The sequence below is a fragment of the Sinocyclocheilus anshuiensis genome, unplaced genomic scaffold (assembly GCF_001515605.1).
Source record: "Sinocyclocheilus anshuiensis isolate Anshui unplaced genomic scaffold, SAMN03320099.WGS_v1.1 scaffold417, whole genome shotgun sequence".
Classification (NCBI taxonomy): Eukaryota; Metazoa; Chordata; class Actinopteri; order Cypriniformes; family Cyprinidae; genus Sinocyclocheilus; species Sinocyclocheilus anshuiensis.
In genome coordinates, this window is record NW_015537953.1 from 105,967 (window position 1) to 128,421 (window position 22,455).

The following is a 22,455-nucleotide window of genomic DNA, read 5'->3' on the forward strand; positions in this document are numbered from 1 at the left end:
TATATATATATAGACACTGGTGACAAGAATTCTGAAATTTCGATGGTATCAAAAAATTTGATATCATTAAGACCTTATTTAAAGCAAAAATAACTAAATTGTGTTATATATCATTACCGTGAAATAAAGTTACTCATATCATGATATACGATTTTAGTCATATCGCCCACCCCTAGCATATAGATAGCTTCAAAACTAGCAGACATGAACTAAAAGCCACAAAAGTCTTATTTTGATTTAGTGAGGTCCTTAAGAAAACGCCAAAGCTCAGAGATCGACACTGTAACGTGTCTTAGCATGAGATAAGATCCTCTCATCCTCGTCTATCCTGTTAGACAGGATTAAAAGAGTGGGATGTGGCTTTCTTTAACTTGCACACTGCTCACAAGATGAATATAAGGACATCTTGAGGAGATTAAACTTATCTGGGCTTTTCTGCGCATTCAGTCAAAATAACGTTAAGCGTTCTGATATCATATATTCAACAATCACATATCATTTGGCCAATTTATTGAAATATTTGCCAAGAAAAACTAAGATGATCTGATTTAAATGCATGTCAATCCCTTTAAGTAAAAGTTTTTTTAGGGCCTGATTTAAGCCAAGCATTGGCTAAACCATCAAGTGGTAACCACCAAGTCAGAGTATTATTCTCAAATAAAATAAAAAGATAATTTTGTAAAACTATAAGAGTAAAAGAAACCAAGCGGTTAAAGAACTGAAATGGTAATAGTAGCATCTAATTCCATAGGTGTGAACTGTAAACCAAATCGATGTGATTCCCGTGCAATCACCAGTGTATCCAATACCCTTAACTCTTGAGTAAAGCTGTCACAGCAACTGAAATACTGTAAGTTGCATCTGAGAAAAATCTCCAACTTGTTTCAAACTTGCACAGTACACACTTTTGCGTGGTCTCAGCATCCTATGGTGTCAGGATTACACACCAATTGCTGACTCAACACACCTGCCAGAGGTTTTACAGTGCCTAGTTTAGTGGCTCTGTCTATCAAAATCTGTGGCAACATTCTTCAAAACCTGCATGATGTGCCACTGGCACAGTCTCTGGATGAGTAATGACAGAAGAGAGACAGCTAAACAAAACCGACAAAGGACAAACAACAGATCGATGATGGATGGGATGTTTTATTTGAAGACAGTCATCTAAAGACAGAGACACAATGTACACAATCTAATGCTAACAGACAGATGAACACTATAAACTACTGTGACATTGATGGTTTAAAATATATTGAAAGAATTACAGAAGAGTAGTTAATTTTTTTAAGATGCAAAATGAGTTATCAGTAAATCAGTTCTGAAAATGGAAAGGACGATCATGAAATGAAATGACACAGAAATGACAGATGAAATGAAACATTAAATGTTATTCTTCCCTAAACAGAAATAAGCTAAATCTATTCTGTGCTAGAAGTAATTTTTGGGTTGGGTTGAAAATGAATGATAATGCTTTTTAAAATCAAACAACATTTGTTATATATAATAAACTTTGGTTTTACGTGTTGAAAGAACGCTTTATTTCCCAGGATGCTTTCAATTAGTTGCCGAATTGGAATTATGAATTATGGAATGTAATTTAAAATTAATCTAATTATTTGCTATACTGAAAAAAAGCTAAACCAATACACAACATTTAGTTGTATTAAAATGCAATTCGATAATTTCAGTAAAATCATTCCAATTTAATCCCAATCCTGATTTCATAATCATTATTAGAAGTATAAATCATGTTATATGAATTTAATAATTGTTGTTTATTAAATTACAAATGTACAAACTCTATGTAATGCTACATTTAAAAAGCGAACAAAGTAGTCTCAAAATTATTTTCCCTGAAAATCAGTCTTATTCTGACTTGAACTGCATTAAGTACAGTAAAAAAAGAACCGTTGGATTAGACACAGTCTCATTTATGAAAACCGTGTCATCTTAAGGCACTAAGCGGTTTCACTGATATGTCATCTAAATACTGGAGCACTTGCACATGTTTTTCCCAAACCAAGAAATAATACTGTCTGTGGTTAACAATTTCATATTTACAACTACGTTTACGTAATTGATAAATACTTGAATTACATTTAAATTTCAATTTATATCTATAAGCTTATACACAGTATAACAGTTTTGAAGCAACATTTTTTGAGTCGGTATTCCATTCCAGCTTAATAAACCTGTGTAGAAAGCAATTACACTAGCCCGTTTCCTAGCCTCCACCAAAGACCTGTTTACTCATTGTCACCCCAGTCTACCTCTGGTTCATCGTCTAAGCGAAGAATGACGTAGGAGAGAAATTGGAAGAGGTTTTGCCAAAACAAAGTGGCCATGTAAAAGTAAATGTCGCTTACGTCGACTTCGCATGTCTCGCCGGCGAAGGTCATTTCACAGACACACTGGAACTTGTTGACCATGTTCTGGCAGTAGCCACCATTCAAGCAAGGGTTGGATCTACATTCATCAAGATCTAGTTCACACCTATGTGACAGATGTATAGCGAAAACAAACCTTATTATTACTAACTTAAATATTACGGCTATTGTTGTTGTTAATATTTGGTTCTAAATATGAATATTCCATGCATTCTAAAACTGGTTAATAGTATGGCATAATTACTACCCTGAAAGTTCATTAACATATGAGAACTTGTGAAAAAAAGAAAGAATAATAATAAAGAAGGAATAATCACCAGTGACCCGAAAACCCAGGGAGGCAGTCACACATCATGTTGGTGTCAGAACAGTTCCCCCCATTGAAACATGTGTAGTTCTGCTGTTCATCACCACAGATGGACAACGGGAGCTTGGGCGGTCTGGGGATGGGGAGGATGAGGGGAAAGAAAGAAACATAACAGATGATGAAGAATCCATCCTCTCCTCTTGAGAGCCATGTAAGGGGCTACTACCTACTACCCCCCGCTGCTTTGTCCCGCACAAAAGAGGATTAGCCCACTATTAGAATAATGACATTAGCATGTGAATGGACCTCTGACCACAAGACAAAGAGAATACAATAAACCGTCGCCTTATATGGGGATTAACATACAGCTAATATGAAGAATCTGCTATTGTTATTCTGTAAGGACAAAGATATATGACAAATAAAGAGTTTGAATTGTGGTTTTCTTTTACTTTACAGAGAAAATGAGAAATAAAGGATAGCAAGGGAGAAGAAAGAAAGAAAGAAAGAAAGAAAAAGAAAAAGATGAATAAAAGAAAGGTGTGGAGAGAAAGTAAAGGACAACAAGGGAGAAAGAAAGAAAGAAAGAAAGAAAGAAAGAAAGAAAGAAAGAAAGAAAGAAAGAAAGAAAGAAAGAAAGAAAGAAAGAAAGAAAGAAAGAAAGAAAGAAAGAAAGAAAGAAAGAAAGAAAGAAAGAAAGAATAAAAGAAAGGTGTGGAGAGAAAGTAAAGGACAGCAAGGGAGAAAGAAAGAAAGAAAGAAAGAAAGAGAAAGAAAGAAAGAAAGAAAGAGAAAGAAAGAAAGAAAGAAAGAGAAAGAAAGAAAGAAAGAAAGAGAAAGAAAGAAAGAAAGAAAGAGAAAGAAAGAAAGAAAGAAAGAGAAAGAAAGAAAGAAAGAAAGAGAAAGAAAGAAAGAAAGAAAGAGAAAGAAAGAAAGAAAGAAAGAGAAAGAAAGAAAGAAAGAAAGAGAAAGAAAGAAAGAAAGAAAGAGAAAGAAAGAAAGAAAGAAAGAGAAAGAAAGAAAGAAAGAAAGAGAAAGAAAGAAAGAAAGAAAGAGAAAGAAAGAAAGAAAGAAAGAGGAATAAAAGAAAGATATGCAAAGTAAAGGAGAGCAAGGGAGAAAGAAAGAAAGAAAGAAAGAAAGAAATGGAGTAGGAAGGAAGAAAAAGGAAAGAAAGAGAGAAATACATGGAGAGAAAGTAAAGGATATTAAGGGAGAAAAGAAGAAACTGAGAGGATAAAAAGGAATTAAAAAGGAAATTATGCAGAGAAAGGATAGGGAGGGAGAAAGGAAAGAAAAAATAAAAATGGAGAGAAATAGAAGAACAGGAAGGAGGAAGGAAGGAAGGAAAAAGGACGGAAAGTAGGTAGGGAAAAGTCATAAAAAAGAGAAGGAAAAACAGAAACGCAAGAATGAAGGAATACAGACAGAAAAATGAGGAAGTAATGCAAGGATGAAAATATAGAGAGAACGGAAAGCAGGAAGAAAGAAATGATGGAGGGAAGGTATGAAGCAGGGAAAGAGGCAAGAAATAAGGGATAGTACAAAGGAAATAAGTAGTAAGGAGGGAAGAAAGGCAAGGCAAGAAAGAAGGGGTAGAAAGATCAAAAGGAAATGAAAGTAGGAAGGATAAAGGAAGAAAGAAATAAAGTGAATGAAGGAAGGAAATGAGGAAAGCAAGGATGGCAAGAAAAGGGGTGTAGCGTCTGCGTAGAATCATGCATGATCTTTGGGGTTTTATGGCTTAAGAGACCCTTTTAGCTTTTAACATTTGCATATAAATTACAGTTCTGGTCACAGACTTTACACTTATATGGGTGCTAAATGGCCAATGGTTCCCCCCCCTCGGTGGACGGACAGATCAAGTAATGGTAATATTGATTCTGCTACAGTTAATTCGAAGATCTAATCTAAATATTTATTATTATTCATAACCAGTTATAATTAGTCATAAATATTTCCCTTTTGAGCTGATTTACTACAGGGGGGTCGATAGTAAAAAAGGAAGTACAAGGACGGAAGGGGAGAACAAATAAAGGAAGGATATATAAAAAAAGAGGATAAATCTAAAAACAAGTCAGTAGTAAAACGGCACTTACACGCTCCTGACAACTACGTACCACGGAGCCTCTTCAATCCGAGTGCTGTTGTGAGACAGAGGGAACAGGAAAGAGACAAACAAACAGCAAGCGTCATTCTTTTTTTTAAACAGCAAAACTTTACACCAAAGATCTCTCTAACTCTGCAGTGGGGAAAAGATAGATCTATTATGTCTCCCGGCTGCCTGCAAGGCAGTTTCAAAGGAGTGCTATGAAGCAGTCTGGCAACAAAACATGTTTATGAGATAAATGGCTGCAGACTTGCCTTAGATGCCACCCTGAAGGCCTAACGCTACCACTGGAGGATGGGCACTCTCAACAGAGACTATTATTACCATTACTGCTTTCAAATGACACGTATGGCAACAGGCACATCTCTGCAGCCACGCTAGCATAAACAACACCATAAAAGCAATTATATGATTTGCATTACCTTTATAACAAATCAGTCTCTTTGGGGTCTTGATTCATTCAAGTTGCTTTCTTATTTTGATGGGAATAATTGTGTGAGGTTTGTGGCCTGTTTCCATGTACAAAGTACATTTCTGTTTTGCATTCTCTTTTCTTTGAAAAGTGGAGTAGCTTCTTGAGCTATGGCTTTTTAACACCAGGTTGATTTCATATCTAAGGCAAGTCTCTTTTTGACTTGGTTCAATGTTTTGCAGAAGGGACAAACACTATTCCTTGCAGACATATCTGTGAATTGCCTTGGTGTAGAAGCCTAAAATCAGATTTTTGGATGCACACAGCCTCCACAAAATCTGCTAAAGTTAGACGGTAACTCATAAACCAGCTCAGTCAACTAGATTCTTACATTGAAGAAAGCAGTGCTTTCTTGGCCAAATTCACCACCACAATGCTACGGTGGTTTCGGAGGTAGCTTACTAGGCAGAAGAGCTCACCTTCATTTCTCAAAGATATTTTGGTCCCTAGATATGCCTCGGGTTCCTTTTTTAAGGTAAGCCTACGGATTCTTTTCAACTGTTTAATCGCCCACCCACCAAGTCCAAGTGCTTTGACAAGCAACTGCACACTTTGAGGGATCACTTATGTTTCTATCACAACAGGGTAAAGATGGAACCAGTCACAAGCCAATGTTTAATACTTAGGGTTAGGACAGGATTCCACAAATCTGGCACTGGAGGGCCACTACCCTGTAGAGCACGGCTGGGCAACTTCAGTCCTGGAGGGCCACTGTCCTGCAGAGTTTAGCTCGAAACCCAAATCAAACACACCTGCCTGTAGCTTTCTAGTGATATTGAAGACATTGATTAGCTTGTTCAGGTATGTTTGATTAGGGTTGGAGCTAAACTCTGCAGGCCAACTGAAGTTGTCCAGCCCATTGAGCAAGCTAATGAAGACCTTATGAATTACTGCCAGTTTGATTAGGGTTTGAGCTAGTGCAGGCCACTGGCCTTCCAGGCCAGATTTGAGGAACCCTAATTTAGGGGTTTGCACAAATCCCCTAACCCAAGTATGACCAATAGTAGTAATGAACAAGTCAACTCCATGACACAAATTAGAATAGACTCACTTGCAATACGGCCCAGTAAACCTGTCGGGACAGAGGCAGGAATAGCTGTTGAAGCCACGCAAGCAGGTCCCACCATTAACACACTCGTGACTGGCACATACGTCCACCTTCACCTCACAGTTGGTGCCAGTGTAGCCACTCTCACACATGCAGCTGTATGAAAGGTCCTGCACACTACAGTGTCCATGTTGACAGGGGTTGGAGGCACAGGTGTTTGTATTCAGTTCGCAGCGATCACCGCCCCAGCCAGGTAGACAGAAGCATTGGAAAAGGTTGAAGCGATCGTCACAGATTCCCCCATGCAGGCAGGGGTTGGGTTCACACACCACCTCACCAACGCAGCCAGTTTGGACAGTTTCCTCCGATAACTTATTGAATTTCTCTTCCTGTGTACGCGGGAATCTCACCTCGGCAGGACCATAATACGGAAGCACAATACCACCAATCTCAACATTACTCAGACAACCAATCAGATTCCAGCCAGACTCTGGGCCAAGTCCTCCTAGAAGGATATCAACGCTTTCTCGGAGGAAGTCTAGATTTCCGGTCATGGCGTCAGATATAGTAGGCTCGTCCTTTTCATCAAGAGGGACCATGATCCACTGGGAGTTGTTAGCCCAAGGACTGGCCATTGACAGTTTTACTACATGCCACTCTCCATCGGCCATTGGTCTTGGGCTGTGCAGGGTTACCGGTGACAAAGACGATGAAGAAGAAGGTCCACTAAGAAGCTCTAGCACCAGAAAGCCATCTTGAATGGATACCGTAACAAAGTCAGACCCACTCTCTGCATGTAACACTGCTGCATTGCGTTTATGTGTTCGGATACTGAAAACAATGCTGGTCAGGTGGCGGGAGATCAACCCATTCCCATGGTATACAAGAGTGGTATTGTCTTGAAAAGTCACATTTGAAATGCCTACATAAAATAAAAGCAGACATAGTTTATGTAACACTTCAGGGATTAGGACTTAGACGCAAAACAATCTTAAAGTCTGCTAGATGCAATCTTAAAGGTAAAGTCTGCTAGCTGCTCTTAACAAATCTCTTTCCTGAGCCTAGTCTACAACTTAAATCTGGAAGATTATTAATCCAAAATACTGCATTTTATATTATGTAACCATTCATTTTGACTTAGTATTCAAACCAATATTGAATTATTTTTGACTACTGTGTTTTATACTTCTGATTTCAGATGTTCTAAAATACTCACATTCATAGCCCTGGTTGAGGGTCCGGCATGTTGCTTGTGGTGGGCAGGGGGTGAGTTCGCACCATCTCACCTCCTCACAGTGCTGCCCTTTTGTGCTAGGAGGGCAGTTGCATGTGAAGTCATCCCATAGAGAGAAGCAAATTCCACCATTCTGGCAAGGATTTTTCTGGAATGGAAAGACAAAAATGACACACAAAACTGCCAATTAAATGATCCATTTAATTTTTTTTAAATATTATTTCTTTTATTAACCATAAGAAAAGATTTAGAAGTAGTAAGATAAAGTGTTTGGAATCAAAAATAGCTTGTAGCTTGGAAAGCTTTTCCCCACTGGTTAAAATTACTGTCAAGCTACCTTTTAAACACTGAAGTTAACTACACTACTAGTTGCTAACAAAAGGCAGCTAACCACATTAAATCTATTTCAGGGAACCATATGTTTACAAATACTATCATATGATAATATTTCTAGAGTCAACACACCAATTTATACATGATCAATTATAAAGTGTTGAATACTCAGGGACATACATTAACTGATTATTAATTTATTGGATTAGTGAATCAAATTGGATCAAAAAAATCGTTTGAATCTGCCCAGTGTTTGGGATTAGTTTCTTGATTAACATGACCAAAGTCATAGATGTAAACTTTAATCTAGCCCAAGGAGGATAAAAGCCAATTGAGATAAGTAGGTTTTGTTCATATATCTGCAAGATCTGGTGTAACCTAACCATTGTCCTATTGCATTTGAGAGCTCTTGACACTTTGAGGGCTCATGAAACATTGTAACTTACAGAGCAAGAGTCATCACTGGTGCAGCCTGGGGTAACGTCAACCATGCGGTCAGGTCTGTATGACATCACAGAAGCATCAAGTGGGAAAAATTCTAGCTTCCTCTCATTGAGCTGCAAGTCTTGTAAGCACCCTTTAAAATAACCACCAAAGGCAGATGTCTCATGCCCATCAAGCAGTCCGCCAACATAGACCACATCCTCAAACTGAAGGGAAACAGGTTGAACATCCATTGCTCTGAATTCATGATCTGACTCCTGCAGGGTCAACATACCCTCCTTAATGGTGATGCAGACAAAATGGATCTCACCATTATTAACCACAGTTTTACCCATTAAAGTCTTCAAGTTGTTGACTTGCACCATGAGTTTTCCCTTTTCCAGCCACATCTCCAAGTACTCAGTGGTGCTGTTGGCAAGCAGTACCAAAAGACCAGACTCCTTCCGTGTACGCAAGAACATGGACAGATAGAGCGTATCTGATTCCAGTTGGTCGGTGATGGTGAAGACGGCATAGCTTGCGGAGTCTTCCTGGCCAAATCTAGCAGTAACATACTCTGTATGAGAAAGAGAAGACATACAACTCTTAAAGGGTTTCTAGAACTATTCTCGTTTTACTATTGCAACTTGGACCCTTAGAGGAAACATAAAGCATCTCCCAAGGTTTATCCTGTGATCTTCTACATTTATTGCAAGGCTATCAACGTGTCTACAGTAGAAGCATCTACGGTGTATCTCTATTGTGCTAAAATAGACAGGCCATTCACAACACCACAGTGGATATTTCCAGTGTAGACATGTTATATGGGAGGTCAGTCCCTGGTACTCTTACCCTCAGCACAGTTTTGACCCACATATGGTCGCAGACACAAGCACTGGTAACCTAGCCAAAGGTTAACACACTTTCCAAGGTTCTCGCATGGACCAGAAAGGCATCGGTCATGATGGCTGCAGCCTTGCTCGACATTCACCACTGAGCTGCTCAACCAGTCCTCTGGTACCATCAGCTGTGAGTCCACAAACAAGTCCCTCATGCAGCCTATGAATGAGCCAGAGCCCCCTCCCTCATCTGATCTTCCAACAAAGGTGCTTTGCAGGGCTGACTCCAGCTCAAGGGCACCAGTCTCTAGTTGGGCTGTTGCACTACAGTTATCTCCATCCTGGCATGGCTCCAGTAGTTGTAGCAGCAGGGTACCCACTCCAAGCACGGCCTCTACCGTGTGCCATTCGCCATCAGATACATCCTGAGGCAGTGTCAGAGTCCAGCTGGTTGCGTTTGGCTGAGGGTCACTCCTAAGATCAAGAAGCAGGTGTGTCTCCTGCAGCTCCAGGCTGAGTGTGACCCCTTCGCTGCCCCTCTGAAAGAGCAATGTGTTCTTCAGCACCGTACGAAAGCTTAGCGTGATATTGAAGTATGTTTCTGCACCCAGCAGCGGGGTCTGCAGGTGCAGGAATCCTCCAATTGTCTTGAAGGAGAATACGGTGGGTGTCTGGCAGTAAGAGCCGGTGTAGCCCGGCTGACAGATGCAACTGTAGCCATGTACACCTTCGCTCAGGAAGGGCATGCAGGCCGCTCCGTTCTGGCACTCGTGACCCTCGCAACCCACCAGGGGCTCACTACAGTTGCGGCCACCATAGAGAATTCCATCTTGGCTTTCAGACAGGCAGATGCACTTGTAGCTGCCCAGGAAGTCCTCGCATATGGCTCCATTATGACACGGGTTGGTGGTACAAGCAGTGCTATTTTGCTCGCACAAGGCACCTGAAAGGGGAGAGCCCAGAGTGGAATTTAGTTCCTTACAAATAAATGTTTAACAAAGATTGTTACCCAAGAATGAACTTTTCTCGCTGCAATTAAAAAACAAGTTCTTATTGTTTTTATAAGAGTTTATCCTTAAAACTATTTGCTGCTTTTTGTGCCAATTTTGTGTCTGTAACTAAAGAGTAGCTCATGCCAGGGATAACATTGGCACATTTTAGTCAATAATCCCTCAGGACAACAAATATGCAAAGCTGGTTGCATAACACTCATGCAACTTCATGCCAGTGTGACTGCCAACTGAGTTTTCTTATTCTTACAAAAAGTGCCTAAAATTTTCATTGAATGACAATTTAGTTACTGAATGAGTTTAAAATGCCTGGATAAAACATTAAGGAGCTGTGTATAATGCATCACATGGAAACAAACAAAACAAAACAGTTACACTGATGACCTAAAGTCATTGCAAGCTTATTGTATGTTTAACCAGAAAGACTTTTCACTAGCTTAATAAAATGTTCCCCACAACACAGCTTATTTCACCACTGAATTCACAATGAGATTGAACATACAACCAAAGTGAAATCTTAAAAGAAGTGAAAATTTACCTGAAATGAGCAACAGAACACTCCAAATCCAAACTACAACTTCCATGGCATTAGACGTCTACCATTCTCATTGCTTTTTGATGGCAATAGGCCATCCTAACAGACAGCCGTCAGTGTACATTCCTTCCTTCAAGAAAAACTGTGGACTGCAACACTAGGCCCCCATCAAAGCCAGCTTCCGGGGGATTAGCTTAATTCAACCTGAGCATCTTACAATGGCGAAGCCCAATAATAGCCTCCGCCTCTGAGTCATGTCCTGAGCTGGTAACCTGATGTTCAGAGAGACAGACACTTTTGTATAATCTAAAAATTAAAAGTAATTTTGCAGTTATATTTTAGTTGTTTAGTCTAGGAACCAGTAGAGTGAATTTGTGTTGAAAGATGTGTTGTATAATGGATGATTTGGTTTTGATTATGCAAACCGGACAGAATACCAAGACAGTTCTGATGTACAGTTGCAACAACCTGATGATGCTTATTATATGCTCATTATAGGCAACATTTTGCCAAGAATTTAACCAGGCATTAAAAACAGATTTTGACTCAGTTGTCCATCGGTTATTGATTTTTAAAGACTTTAGAGCCTTTACAGTGATCTGTTGATCTTCTTTAGACAGTCCTGGATTTTTTAACCCCTTCTTTAACTATTTCTTTCAAAAACGTTGTATAAGAAAATGTCCTGAGATACATGAGTGGCACTAACACAAACCTCTGAAAAAACAGACATTTGTCTTGATCCTAAATTTAAAACAGGTTTCATATTTGGTAAATAAGCATGTAAAAAATATATGAATGGGGCTGTGAGTTTGCAGATACCTGAAAATCCTGGTGGACACTTGCAGATGAAGCCGGAAGCATGCCTGGGGTTGTATCGAGTAGGAAACAAGGGTTCAGTGCCATAAAGTGTCTTCCAAGAGAGCTCAATGCAAGTGCCTTCATTCACACAGGGACTGCTATCACACTCACCAACGTCTGTCTCACAGTTACGACCCTCAAACCCTGGTACGCAGATAAGAGAGACAACCTAATGAAGTTTAGTGTCCTAGTTTGCCTAAATTATTTAAAGCCTTTACCATGATTTCTAAAATAAACAAATAAATATCACATCTACCTTGTAGATTATACATTATAAATACATCTACCAATCATGTGCATTTTTGTTTCTAAAAAATAAGTACAGAGTCACCATATTTCATTCTAAATTCAATCTATTCATTTCATTATATTCCAGTTTACACAAATGAGCCCTATGCAAGTCACCTGGCCAGCAACTGCAGGTGTAGTTCTCATTTTCATCCTCACAGAGGGCGCCGTTGAGGCAGGGTTGAGACCAGCAGGGAGGAGGTGGGATCTCACAGTCAACGCCAGTAAAGTTAGTTTGTGAGCAGTCACAGCGGTAGCTACAAGATTATTTCAAAATAAATATGCATGTTATTTCATTTCGGGTATACTCGTTTTGAGTACGTTCACAGAATGATTCAGCATATTATATTTTAAACACAGCAATATAGTGCATGTTGTTTACCTACTTTCTGAGGGACTAGTTTTATCAATTATATATTGTTTATAATTTATTTTAACCCCCAAAAATAATATGGATAATTGATTTATACTAATTACTACTATTTAAAACTATTAAAATATAATTATTTACTATTCTAATTATCAAACAAGTCTAATAATAGTGTTTTGAAAATTGTATGATAGATTTTAGAATAGATTAATTGAAAAGCATGTTATTTCCTAACATGGATGGAAATGTATTGTACCTGTTTATTTCATCCACACACAGAGCCCCATTTCGGCATGGCTGGTCACTGCATTCATCGATGTTCGTTTCACAGTGCTGCCCCTGGAAGCCCGCCAGGCAGGTACAGGAGAAGCCATTGATGTGGTCATGACAACTGCCACCATGGAGACAGGGCTGTGATTGACACTCATCAATCTGAACCTCACAGCTGCTACCTGGAACATCAGAGACAGTGGTGTTGAGTGCAAAGATGCCAGTCCGCTTTTTGTCGAGAAAATGTTTTTCAAGCAGATCTGAATTGTGAATTTTCACATCATGTAAGTTTTAAGAGACTGGGGCTTGTTGTCACACAAGGAAGTTGTCAAATTTCAGTTTTCCTAGTTCAAAAACCTATTTTTTTTGGTGAATTCTGTTCTCCAAACTAAAACTCTAATATTATATTGTAATAATTTTTTAGAGCAACACTTAATTTTGACATGACAGTCACACTTTACATGTACGTACTACAGTAATAACAGTACATTATGCATAATTACAAGCATTTAAACCTAACCCAAACCCTAACACTACAGTAAGTACAGTTGACAGTAACCATTGACTTCCACTATATATTTTTCCATTCTGTGGAAGTCAATGGCTACCATCAACTGTTTGATTACCCACATTCTTCAAAATATCTTCTTCTGTGTTCAGCAGAAGAAGAATTTCATACAAGTTTGGAACGACATGAGGATGAGTAAATGAGGACAGATTTTTCACTTTTGGGTGAACTGTTTCTTTAATACTACTCAGTACTTATTTGTGTAATTACACTGTAACCTTAAAATTAGGTGTAACCTTATTTAATTACAATATTCTCAAATAAGTGTCAATAAATATCGTTTCCATTGTGACAACATACCCCACTACTACATGTGTGCAATAAACAGTACTTTTTTTATTCCTGAAAAAATAAAGATGAAAAAGTTTAATAGCATTTTTGTAGTAGAGTCTTTAAGGTAGGTGTCTAAACAGAAATTGGCTTAAAAAAAATAAACCCACCCTGAGAAATATTCACTAGGGTAGCAAACTAACCCCATTCTCCCTTACTCATTATATCATCAAAGAAAAAAATATATATATTTAGGTTTTAAACAAGTTTAAACTTGATAGCTTCTTTAATAAGTTATATTAAACTAGATCTTTGCATGTTTAAAAGCAAATGTCAACAGTCTTCCATGAAAGAACGTTAGGATGTTCTCCAGGGTTGCATTTCAGGCTGCAGTACCATCATTCAGTGGCTGCATTTGGCACTACTCGAGACATTTCACATGTCAGACTAACAGGTGAGTCGCACATGGCAACAATGCATCCGACCCTCCCTCCCTCCCTTCACTTACCCGTGTATCCAGGCCTGCAGAGACAGATGTAGTGCCCGATCTTGTCCAGACAGGTGGCTCCGTTCCTGCAGGGCCACGACACGCATTCATTCACCTCGATCTCGCAGTGTTTACCCTGGAATCCCGGCACGCAGAAGCAGGTGGGGCCGTCCCTTCTGCTGCGGCAGATGGCGCGGTTGCGGCAGGGGTTGGGGGAGCAGTGGTCCACCTTTTTCTCGCAAGAACTCCCGGTGTAACCCTCTTGACAGATGCATGCGTACCCCGGGCTCCTGTCTTGCACCGCCAGACATTGGGAAGTGTCCCCACACAGCCCCTGAGCACAGAGCTGGGCACTGGAATGACAGTCCTGCCCCAACAAGCCGGGCTCACACTGGCAAACTAGTTCCCCCGGGTGGGCTCCGGTGGGCTGACACGTCGCATTGCCCTGGCAGATGGACAGTTGGCAGAGCGCACCGGAAGAATCACAACGCGTGCTGGGCAGGACTGGCGCAGGCGACTTACACTGGCACAGGAAGTCAGATGGGGCTTCCCTGCACTCTGCCCTGTTTTGGCAAGGCTTGTCCAGGCAGAGCGTTGAGGTCTTGGGAAGTGTCAAATCTACAAAGATTTACGAAAAAAAGAAAGAAAAAAACACTTATACATGTGTTGAAAGTTTTCCCTGCTGTACCTGGGACAAAATGCAATAACAGTTAGTGGCTTCGGAAAACGTGCCTAAGGCTGATGATACACGGGGTAACTTTTTGAGCAATTTTTTACACGTTATGTTAACACATTTCTATATGGATACTTTAAATCGGTCGTGGGCCCTATGTGTCTCACCTGGTTGCCCCTTGACGCCAACAATTACCCAGCAATATTGCTCAAAAATTGCCCCTTGTATCATCAGCCCAATGCTAACGGTGTGAAATTTGCACACTTCCTTTTTTTCCCCTTAAAAGTTTGCTACCATAAGTATCCACCTTATTTTGCAATGTGGAAGTAAGCTATTTTCTGTGATTGTACGAGATTTCTGAATCTAAATAACTAAATTTTTTGCACTACAAATCAGGAGGTTTATGATTGACAATAAGTCAAAATAATATGATGACAATTAAAGGTACAAAAGCTGTCGCTGGGGTAGTACCCTTTCAAAAGGAACTATTATGTACCATTTAGGTACTAATGTGCACCCTGTAGGGATGTTCATGTTTATAACATCCTATAATATCTTCAAGCCTTATATTTGCCTTTAGCAGATTAGAGCTGGCCAATAATATAGTTTACATTTTGCGAATATACAAGCAATCAAGCAGGTCAGATATGCTGTATAATATTTATTGCCTGACGAGGGTATACTGTATGTACTGTATGTGGCTAGAGCTGGACAGTTTAAGTAACTAGGTGATAATATAGTTAAATGTTGTGACACTATGATCAATAAGATAATTACATTTTGTGACAAAAAAGCATTTCAGATTTGCTACATAGTAACTTTGTTATAGAGTAATAATATATTGCCTTTTATGCTTAATGTAAACGCATTTCAACCTATACTTTATTTGATGGTACGTAGGTATCAGTGTCTGCAGGCACAGAAATTGCACACATCCCCTTTAATATTCCCCTGCAGTTGTTTGCTAGTGAAAGTATAATAAAGTATATTTATTTACTGTTATCAATTAATTTGATAAAGAGTTGTGCAGAGTTGTGATACTGACATAGAAGGCCAAAAAGTCGGGATGTCATGTTGTGTAGCATGCTCGCTAACGGTCACATGGCCAATTAGCAAAACACAGGCAAAAACTTATGCACTCTCAAATAAACTGTAGTCCAATACTGAATGTATCAGTTAATGTCTCACAGCTGTTTCATGCTACAACACATATTTATTTTCCAAGCACATCATTCTCTCAGATTAGCGCACAGTTAACAAATAAGCTATTGCTTTCACATAGAGCAACAACAAGGTAATTTATTATTATATGAATCCATTCTTGTCTTTAAACCACAGCCATGTCACCCTGCAGCCCAAGACTGGTTGCCCACTGAAGCTAAGCAGGGTTGAGCCTGGTCAGTACCTGGATGGGAGACCTCCTGGGAAAACTAGGTTGCTGCTGGAAGAGGTGTTAGTGAGGCCAGCAGGGGGTGCTCACCCTGTGGTCTGTGTGGGTCCTAATGCCCCAGTATAGTGATGGGGACATTATACTGTCTAAAAGCACTGTCTTTCGGATGAGACGTTAAACCGAGGTCCTGACTCTCTGTGGCCATTAAAAATCCCATGGCACTTCTCGTAAAGAGTAGGGGTGTAACCCCGGTGTCCTGGCCAAATTGCCCCCCTGGCCCTTGTCAATCATGGCCTCCTAATAATCCCCATCCACTTGATTGGCTCTATGACTTTCTCTCCTCTCCACCTGGTGCTGCTGTCCTGTGGCTGCCGTCGCATCATCCAAGTGGATGCTGCACACTGGTGGTGGTTGAGGAGAGACCCCCCCACATGATTGTAAAGCGCTTTGGGTGTACAACAATACACAGTAAAGCGCTATATAAATGCATCATTCATTCATTCATTCATTTAAATGGTTGTTTTTGATAGAGGTGCTACCCTTTAAACCATGACGCTTAACAAGAAGATTTCAGGACCGTAGTTGCATATTTTGTGTCTTGCTGTCCTTGTATAATGTCCTTCAAACAGATAACATACGGCCAACAAGAATTGGAACAAAAGACCAATAAGCATTAGATGAATCATCTAATGAGCCAACTGGACTTCAGAGCCAATCAAACATCAGGTGATGGGGCCTGCATTGTGCTTGACCCATCCGAAAATAGTGTGATGGTCATTCTGTCATGGTGTCACTTGAGGACTTGAGAAGATATTTGTCAGTTTCATTCCCTAAATCATTGTATTCACATGATACTGCAACTGTTGCAAACAGATTACATTTCTAAACCTACTATAGAAGAAAATGTAAACTTGTCATTGACTATGAGGCAATGTTGGAATCATTTTGTGATTTTGTGCTTTATTGTATATATTTAATATGATTGTGAATATGAGCTTTGAGCACCCCAAATCAGATCATGCACTTTATGTGACTGCATAACCTGTTAGTCCTATCTAGTAAGGATAGCGATGATCGCCAGACCCCTTTAAGAGCAGAGCCGATCAGAGCAATGCTTATTAAAACAGAGGCAACTTTAAGAACACTTTAACTTGATGCGGTCAATTCATTTGCTTTCATTATAAAATTCCCATCCTAAAATAGGGTCTATGAAAAATCTTGTGCAGTCTTAAAAGTGTGCCCTTTTTACAGTATATTTTAGTGTGCATTTCAATATACACAATTTTACAGCATTTTCAAACAACTTTCTGTAGCCACAAAAGTTAGATAAGAAATGATCCAGAGTGTGCTAAATAAATATGTTTGCAAACAGAAATTGCTTAGCATAGCATAACAACTACTTACTTGATGTCTACACTACAGTACATTGACAAAACATAAGTTGGGTCATTATCGCATTATTATTGATTTACAAGTTATGAATGCATCACTGGCATCGTTAATCAATGCATATTTTTCACTTAATCTATCTTTTTTGGCCTCTTATTTTTCTGAATGAAACACGATCTGGTGAAATGACAGAATTTTTCTATTGTGATGTATGCAGGATTTCTCCAATCATTTAGTCTGCTAAAAGGCATAGTTCACTCAAAAATAAAAATTCTGTAAATAATTACTGTTAATAATTCCAAACCCGTAAGACCTCCGTTCATCTTCGGAACACAAATTAAGATATTTTTGATAAATTCTGAGAGCTCTCTGACCCTCCCATAGACAGCAAGGGTCCTTACACGGTCCAGAAACGTAGCAAGGAGATCGGTAAAATAATCCATGTGACATCAGGGGTTAATCTGTAATTTTATGAAGCTACGAGAATACTTTTTGTGTACAAAATTAAAAAAAAAACTACTTTATTCAACAATTCGTCTCCTCTGAACGTAAATTGCATATGCTGTTTTGTGTCAGCTGTTCCACGCGGATACGCTGTTTATGTCGTAAACGCATACGCAATTTACGTTCAGTGGATACTCTCCAAAATGGCGCTAGGGTGACGCGGAGGAGACGAATTGTTGAATAAAGTCGTTTTTTTTTTCTTTTGTGCACAAAAAGTATTCTCGTAGCTATTCTCAACCCCTGATGTCACATGGATTATTTTACTGATGTCCTTGCTATGTTTCTGGGCCTTGATCGTGTAAGGACCCTTGCTGTCTATGGGAGGGTCAGAGAGCTCTCAGAATTCCTCAAAAATATCTTAATTTGTGTTTCGAAGATCGTTAGTTAATTAGAAAAAGTAACTATCCCTTTAAGATAATTAGGGAACTACGCTGCGGTTGCAAAAGATAAACCTAAACCAGTTGCACCCACAAATTCTTACAAACGTCTTACCATTTAAAGTATTTAACATAAAAAAAATGCCACACTTCCACTTCAGTGTCAGTTAACGCAAATACCTGACTGGTCACACACCTTCACACCGCAGGGCCTGCTGCTTTAGATAAAGCACATATATAAAAGCCTCCTTCCTGTATTCAGCTGGTCATTCTCGGAAATGCCAGAGGAAACAATGGCCTGTTATCTATCCAAAAAATGGCTTAACCTCTGTGACAGCCCTATTCACGGCACTCACAGTGCAAGGACGTTTGCAAACTTTGGAGTCTCAACAAAGCATCAAATTATGTCCCCATAGCAACCAATTCCACACTTCCAGCTTTCCTTTAGCAGGGGTTGCTATGGTTACCGGCAATAGACATAAGTCAGTCATTTAAGGGGTGTCTAGAAACCCCATTCAAACCCTGCAGTCTTCAATGTCTTTTTATTACAGACTGTGCATTGAGACAAAGGCTAATCGCGCAAGCAATCATGAGCGCAATTTGGCAATGTTGTTATCAGGATTGCCTCTCGTTCACATTCAGGGGCCGTAGAGAAGAAATGCTTATAGATATTTACTGATATGTTGGTTTATTGCATCAAAAAGTATCAAAAGCCATGTAGTCAATGACGTTTGAGCATGTTAAACACTGCATTTCTTTTACTTTCAAATCAAATGTCTATATTTTAACTTGTTCACCAGTTGGGACCCGAATTGTCTGTTTTGGGGGATTTCGGTAAGATCAGCTTATAGGAAGTCTAGACCAGTGCTCAGCATGAGCCCACATTCATCCCAAAAACACGAGGATGTCAAACCATATGTTCATATAAACAGCACTCTACAATTCTACTGTATCAAACAAATGCACACATTTAAATGCCATTTTCGCCTGTGATGAAAGCAAACCCCAATCCTTTTTAAATGTGCCTAGTGTCTAGAAAATGAAAAGCGCAGCTCTGTTTTTAAGTGTCTTTGATGCAAAGCCTTTTATGTTCTTAAGTGCCACTGCGGTTGATGCGTCCAGGGTTAAGATACCCCTGACCACACTCATGCGGAGCCGTTTCAAAGCAAAAGGGAATAATATCAAGTTATCAGATAGGCTTTTTACACCCATAAAAGAAGAACATTTGCATTTAGTAAATATACACACACACACACACACACACACACAAAGTAAAAACCATCATGAAGTGTTTGGAAGACTTTTTTTACATTTTTAAAAATCACCTGAATGAACACTGTGTACAAGTTGCAGGTCAATATGAATTCTACTAAAACAACCAAAAATAACAATATAGTATGTCTAAATCTCTGCTCTTTGACACTAGAACACTATCCAACAAGTGGACTAGCAATTACGTCATTACTGCATAAAGCAACAGGTTGGGCTACTTACTTTCTGTCGACTGTAGAAGAAGAAACAAGAAACATGCAACTAATCTGAGCCACACTGAACCCAAAACAGTAAGATCCATATCCATACTTGGATGTCATTGTGATAGTGGGCAAGCTGGCATGATCACGGTGTGTTACTCAAGCATCCTCCAGAGTGTCTGTCTGTTTGTGTCTGTCTGTTTGTGGCTGTCTGAGTCTTAGCATGCTCTCATTCACATGCCCACCAATGAGGCGCAACTCTGTATCCTCAATACAAAGAGGCCACTGGGGATTGGTGAAGCCTTAAACAGAGAGGGGCCATCAAGCTTGCTGTCTGAATAATAATTAGCAGTGGATGATAACATTGGATATTAAATAAGGAACAGCAGACAAAATGCAGCTATGCAGTACTTTTCACCCTCTTGCAATCATGGCCTTCCATCCACTCCAGTCTAACGACTTCACTCAAAAAGCTCTTATTTAATGCAAAATAGACCATGCCATCTGCCAGGATTCTTGGGTAAGATTGTGCAATGCCTTCTGGCTAGAGTTTAAACAACTAGCTCACTTGCCATGAACCTTGTGCACTGGTGAATCTGTCATTTTTTTTCTGCGGTTTGTAATAACTCTCCACACAATTCTCTATTATTTTGTTTTTGCATATTCTTTCTTTCCCCTCAATTTTTATGCTTTCTTTTTTTTGTTAAATGAGGACTAAAATAAAAATGAATTCATTAAACAGAAAAAATATAGATTATTTTTGTCCATTTTGGACTATAATGAAAAGCAGAACAAAAATAAGAAAATAATAAATAGGAAATCCCTATAATAATAATAATAATAATAATAATAATAATTAATCTTGCAATTCTACAGTCTACTTCTAAAAAGCAAAGAAATATAACATACATATGCATTTTATAAGGTGTAAATATAAGAAATCATAATTTCCTAAATAATAATAATAGGCAATTACTATAATAATAGTCATAATAATAATAATAATTTAAAATTATTTACCTTGAGTTACACATTTCAGAACTACTAAAAAGTATAAATATAACAGGCCTAGATAAGCATAAACATTGGCATTACATATGAATATACGAATATATCACCAGTTTTTGTATAATAAACCCCTCAAAACAAACGGTAATTCTGTCACTTTCCTTTCTTATTTGCAGCTAAAAAAATCACATCGCTATGTAAAACTAAATGTAAACAGACCTAACGCTAATAGCTATTGCAAATAAGTAGCTATTCTATTCTCGTGAAATCGTTTTATTTTGAGGATCTTATTTTGTAAACGTGTGCTGTGGACAAATACACAGGCTGGCGTCTTTACTCTTCAAATGACATACAGGTACATGCATGCAATAACTGCAACACAAGTTACACAACAGCCGCGCCTGAACAACATTTCAACGTGCATGAAGCAGCTTCCTGCATTGTGGGCGTGTCTACAGATTTTTAAAGGAATCCTAGAACTTTGATTGGTTTGCGTTTGCTTTTCTTTCCAGTGATTGGACAATTCTATCAGCTGCAATTAACTGATTGGCCGCCTGGTCTGTACTCAAATTCAAACGTTCGACCACGCACTCTGGTTTTAAACGGTATTGTAGCTCACCATCACTAACATGTGGATGTACTGAATAGTCGTTCATTTAGATGAGTTAAAAACATGTCGTTTAAAGTAGCGAAAGCGGAATGTTTGGACTTTAGTCCAACATTTGATTCTCATTGTAATCGCGATAAACCCGGCAAGGAAAACAACACTTCAATATCTGTGCTGAGTTTGCGTCAGTTCTGCAAGTGTCCTTTCGTGTCATTTGGGACGATCAAGTTGGGATCATCAAAATCTTTGCCTTTACGAATCGAAAATCCCACCGAGGATGCAACAACGACAGTCATTGTGGATAAAATTGCAACATCCAAAGGCTTTTCGGTTGATCAGACGTCTTTTACAATGCAGGTAAGCGTAAACAAGAAGCTGTGTGTCTAAACCTAGTGCTGCTTTCCAGCTAACGTTAAACAAAGCGAAGAAAATCTGTTAATGTGGTTAAAAAAGGTGCATATTGCATTAAGTAAAATATTGCATAACTATATACTATGGGAATGAGACATGTTTATTAGTGTATAGGCTACACTGAATAGGGTTTATTCAGATTACAGAATTTACACATACACAAAGCTATTTTGCAATATGTAGAGCAATAACTCACCAAGAAATGAAAATTATTAATTCACCTAGATCTGTTTAATTTAATTACATTTTTTTTTTTATTCTGTGGAACACATGAGATGTTTGGGAGTGTGTTCACCTCACAGGACTGAAGATGTCAAGCTCTTAAACTCAAGAACAGTACCATGACACTACTCTATAGGACTCAGTCACATTACATATGAGTCTGCTGAAACAATATGATTATTTTTTGTCTTAAATTGAATTATTATTTACTAAGTCATTATTCACTGAAATCTCCTCCAACATAGCTTTCTGCTGTCTAAATATGGGCATGCTCAAAATTAGTGCCTTGTAATTGATTTCAAAACACATGAGAAGCAAGGACATTGAGCATAGTAGTTGATGTCAAATCAGATGTGACACTTTTTGGCGCACTATATTTGAGTATATGCAAAGGTTGTGCTGAGAAGATTAATAATTTTGTGTAAAAAAGACCAGAATGTAACTATGGAATATTGGGCATGAGTTGAATGGGCTTCTTTTATGCTGCTTTTTGTCATTTTGAAGCTTGACAGCTCAGACAGTCCCTATTCACTTTCATAATATGGAAAAGAGCTGCATGAACATTTAGCTAAATATCAAATTTTGAGCTGCAC

The 22,455-nt window shown here is 38.9% G+C and overlaps 2 protein-coding genes across 2 annotated transcripts in view; one reads left to right on the forward strand and one right to left on the reverse strand.

Moving 5' to 3' along the window:
- Positions 1-19,772, reverse strand: part of LOC107664650 (protein crumbs homolog 1-like) — a 24,081-nt gene extending 4,309 nt beyond the window's left edge. Inside the window, exons 1-12 of the mRNA XM_016455273.1 lie at positions 19,637-19,772; positions 13,831-14,427; positions 12,471-12,666; positions 11,962-12,101; positions 11,518-11,700; positions 9,167-10,096; positions 8,338-8,891; positions 7,541-7,706; positions 6,328-7,246; positions 4,794-4,838; positions 2,705-2,827; positions 2,367-2,493 (exon numbers count right to left, since the gene is read on the reverse strand). Coding sequence (XP_016310759.1) covers positions 2,367-2,493; positions 2,705-2,827; positions 4,794-4,838; positions 6,328-7,246; positions 7,541-7,706; positions 8,338-8,891; positions 9,167-10,096; positions 11,518-11,700; positions 11,962-12,101; positions 12,471-12,666; positions 13,831-14,427; positions 19,637-19,721 — 4,065 coding nt within the window. The 5' untranslated portion in view covers positions 19,722-19,772. The remainder of the gene's footprint in view (positions 1-2,366; positions 2,494-2,704; positions 2,828-4,793; positions 4,839-6,327; positions 7,247-7,540; positions 7,707-8,337; positions 8,892-9,166; positions 10,097-11,517; positions 11,701-11,961; positions 12,102-12,470; positions 12,667-13,830; positions 14,428-19,636) is intronic.
- Positions 19,773-21,267: 1,495 nt separating this feature from the next.
- LOC107664681 (abnormal spindle-like microcephaly-associated protein homolog) overlaps positions 21,268-22,455 on the forward strand; it is a 47,399-nt gene continuing 46,211 nt past the window's right edge. The window contains exon 1 of the mRNA XM_016455325.1: positions 21,268-21,586. Within this exon, the coding sequence (XP_016310811.1) occupies positions 21,296-21,586 (291 nt within the window). The 5' untranslated portion in view covers positions 21,268-21,295. The remainder of the gene's footprint in view (positions 21,587-22,455) is intronic.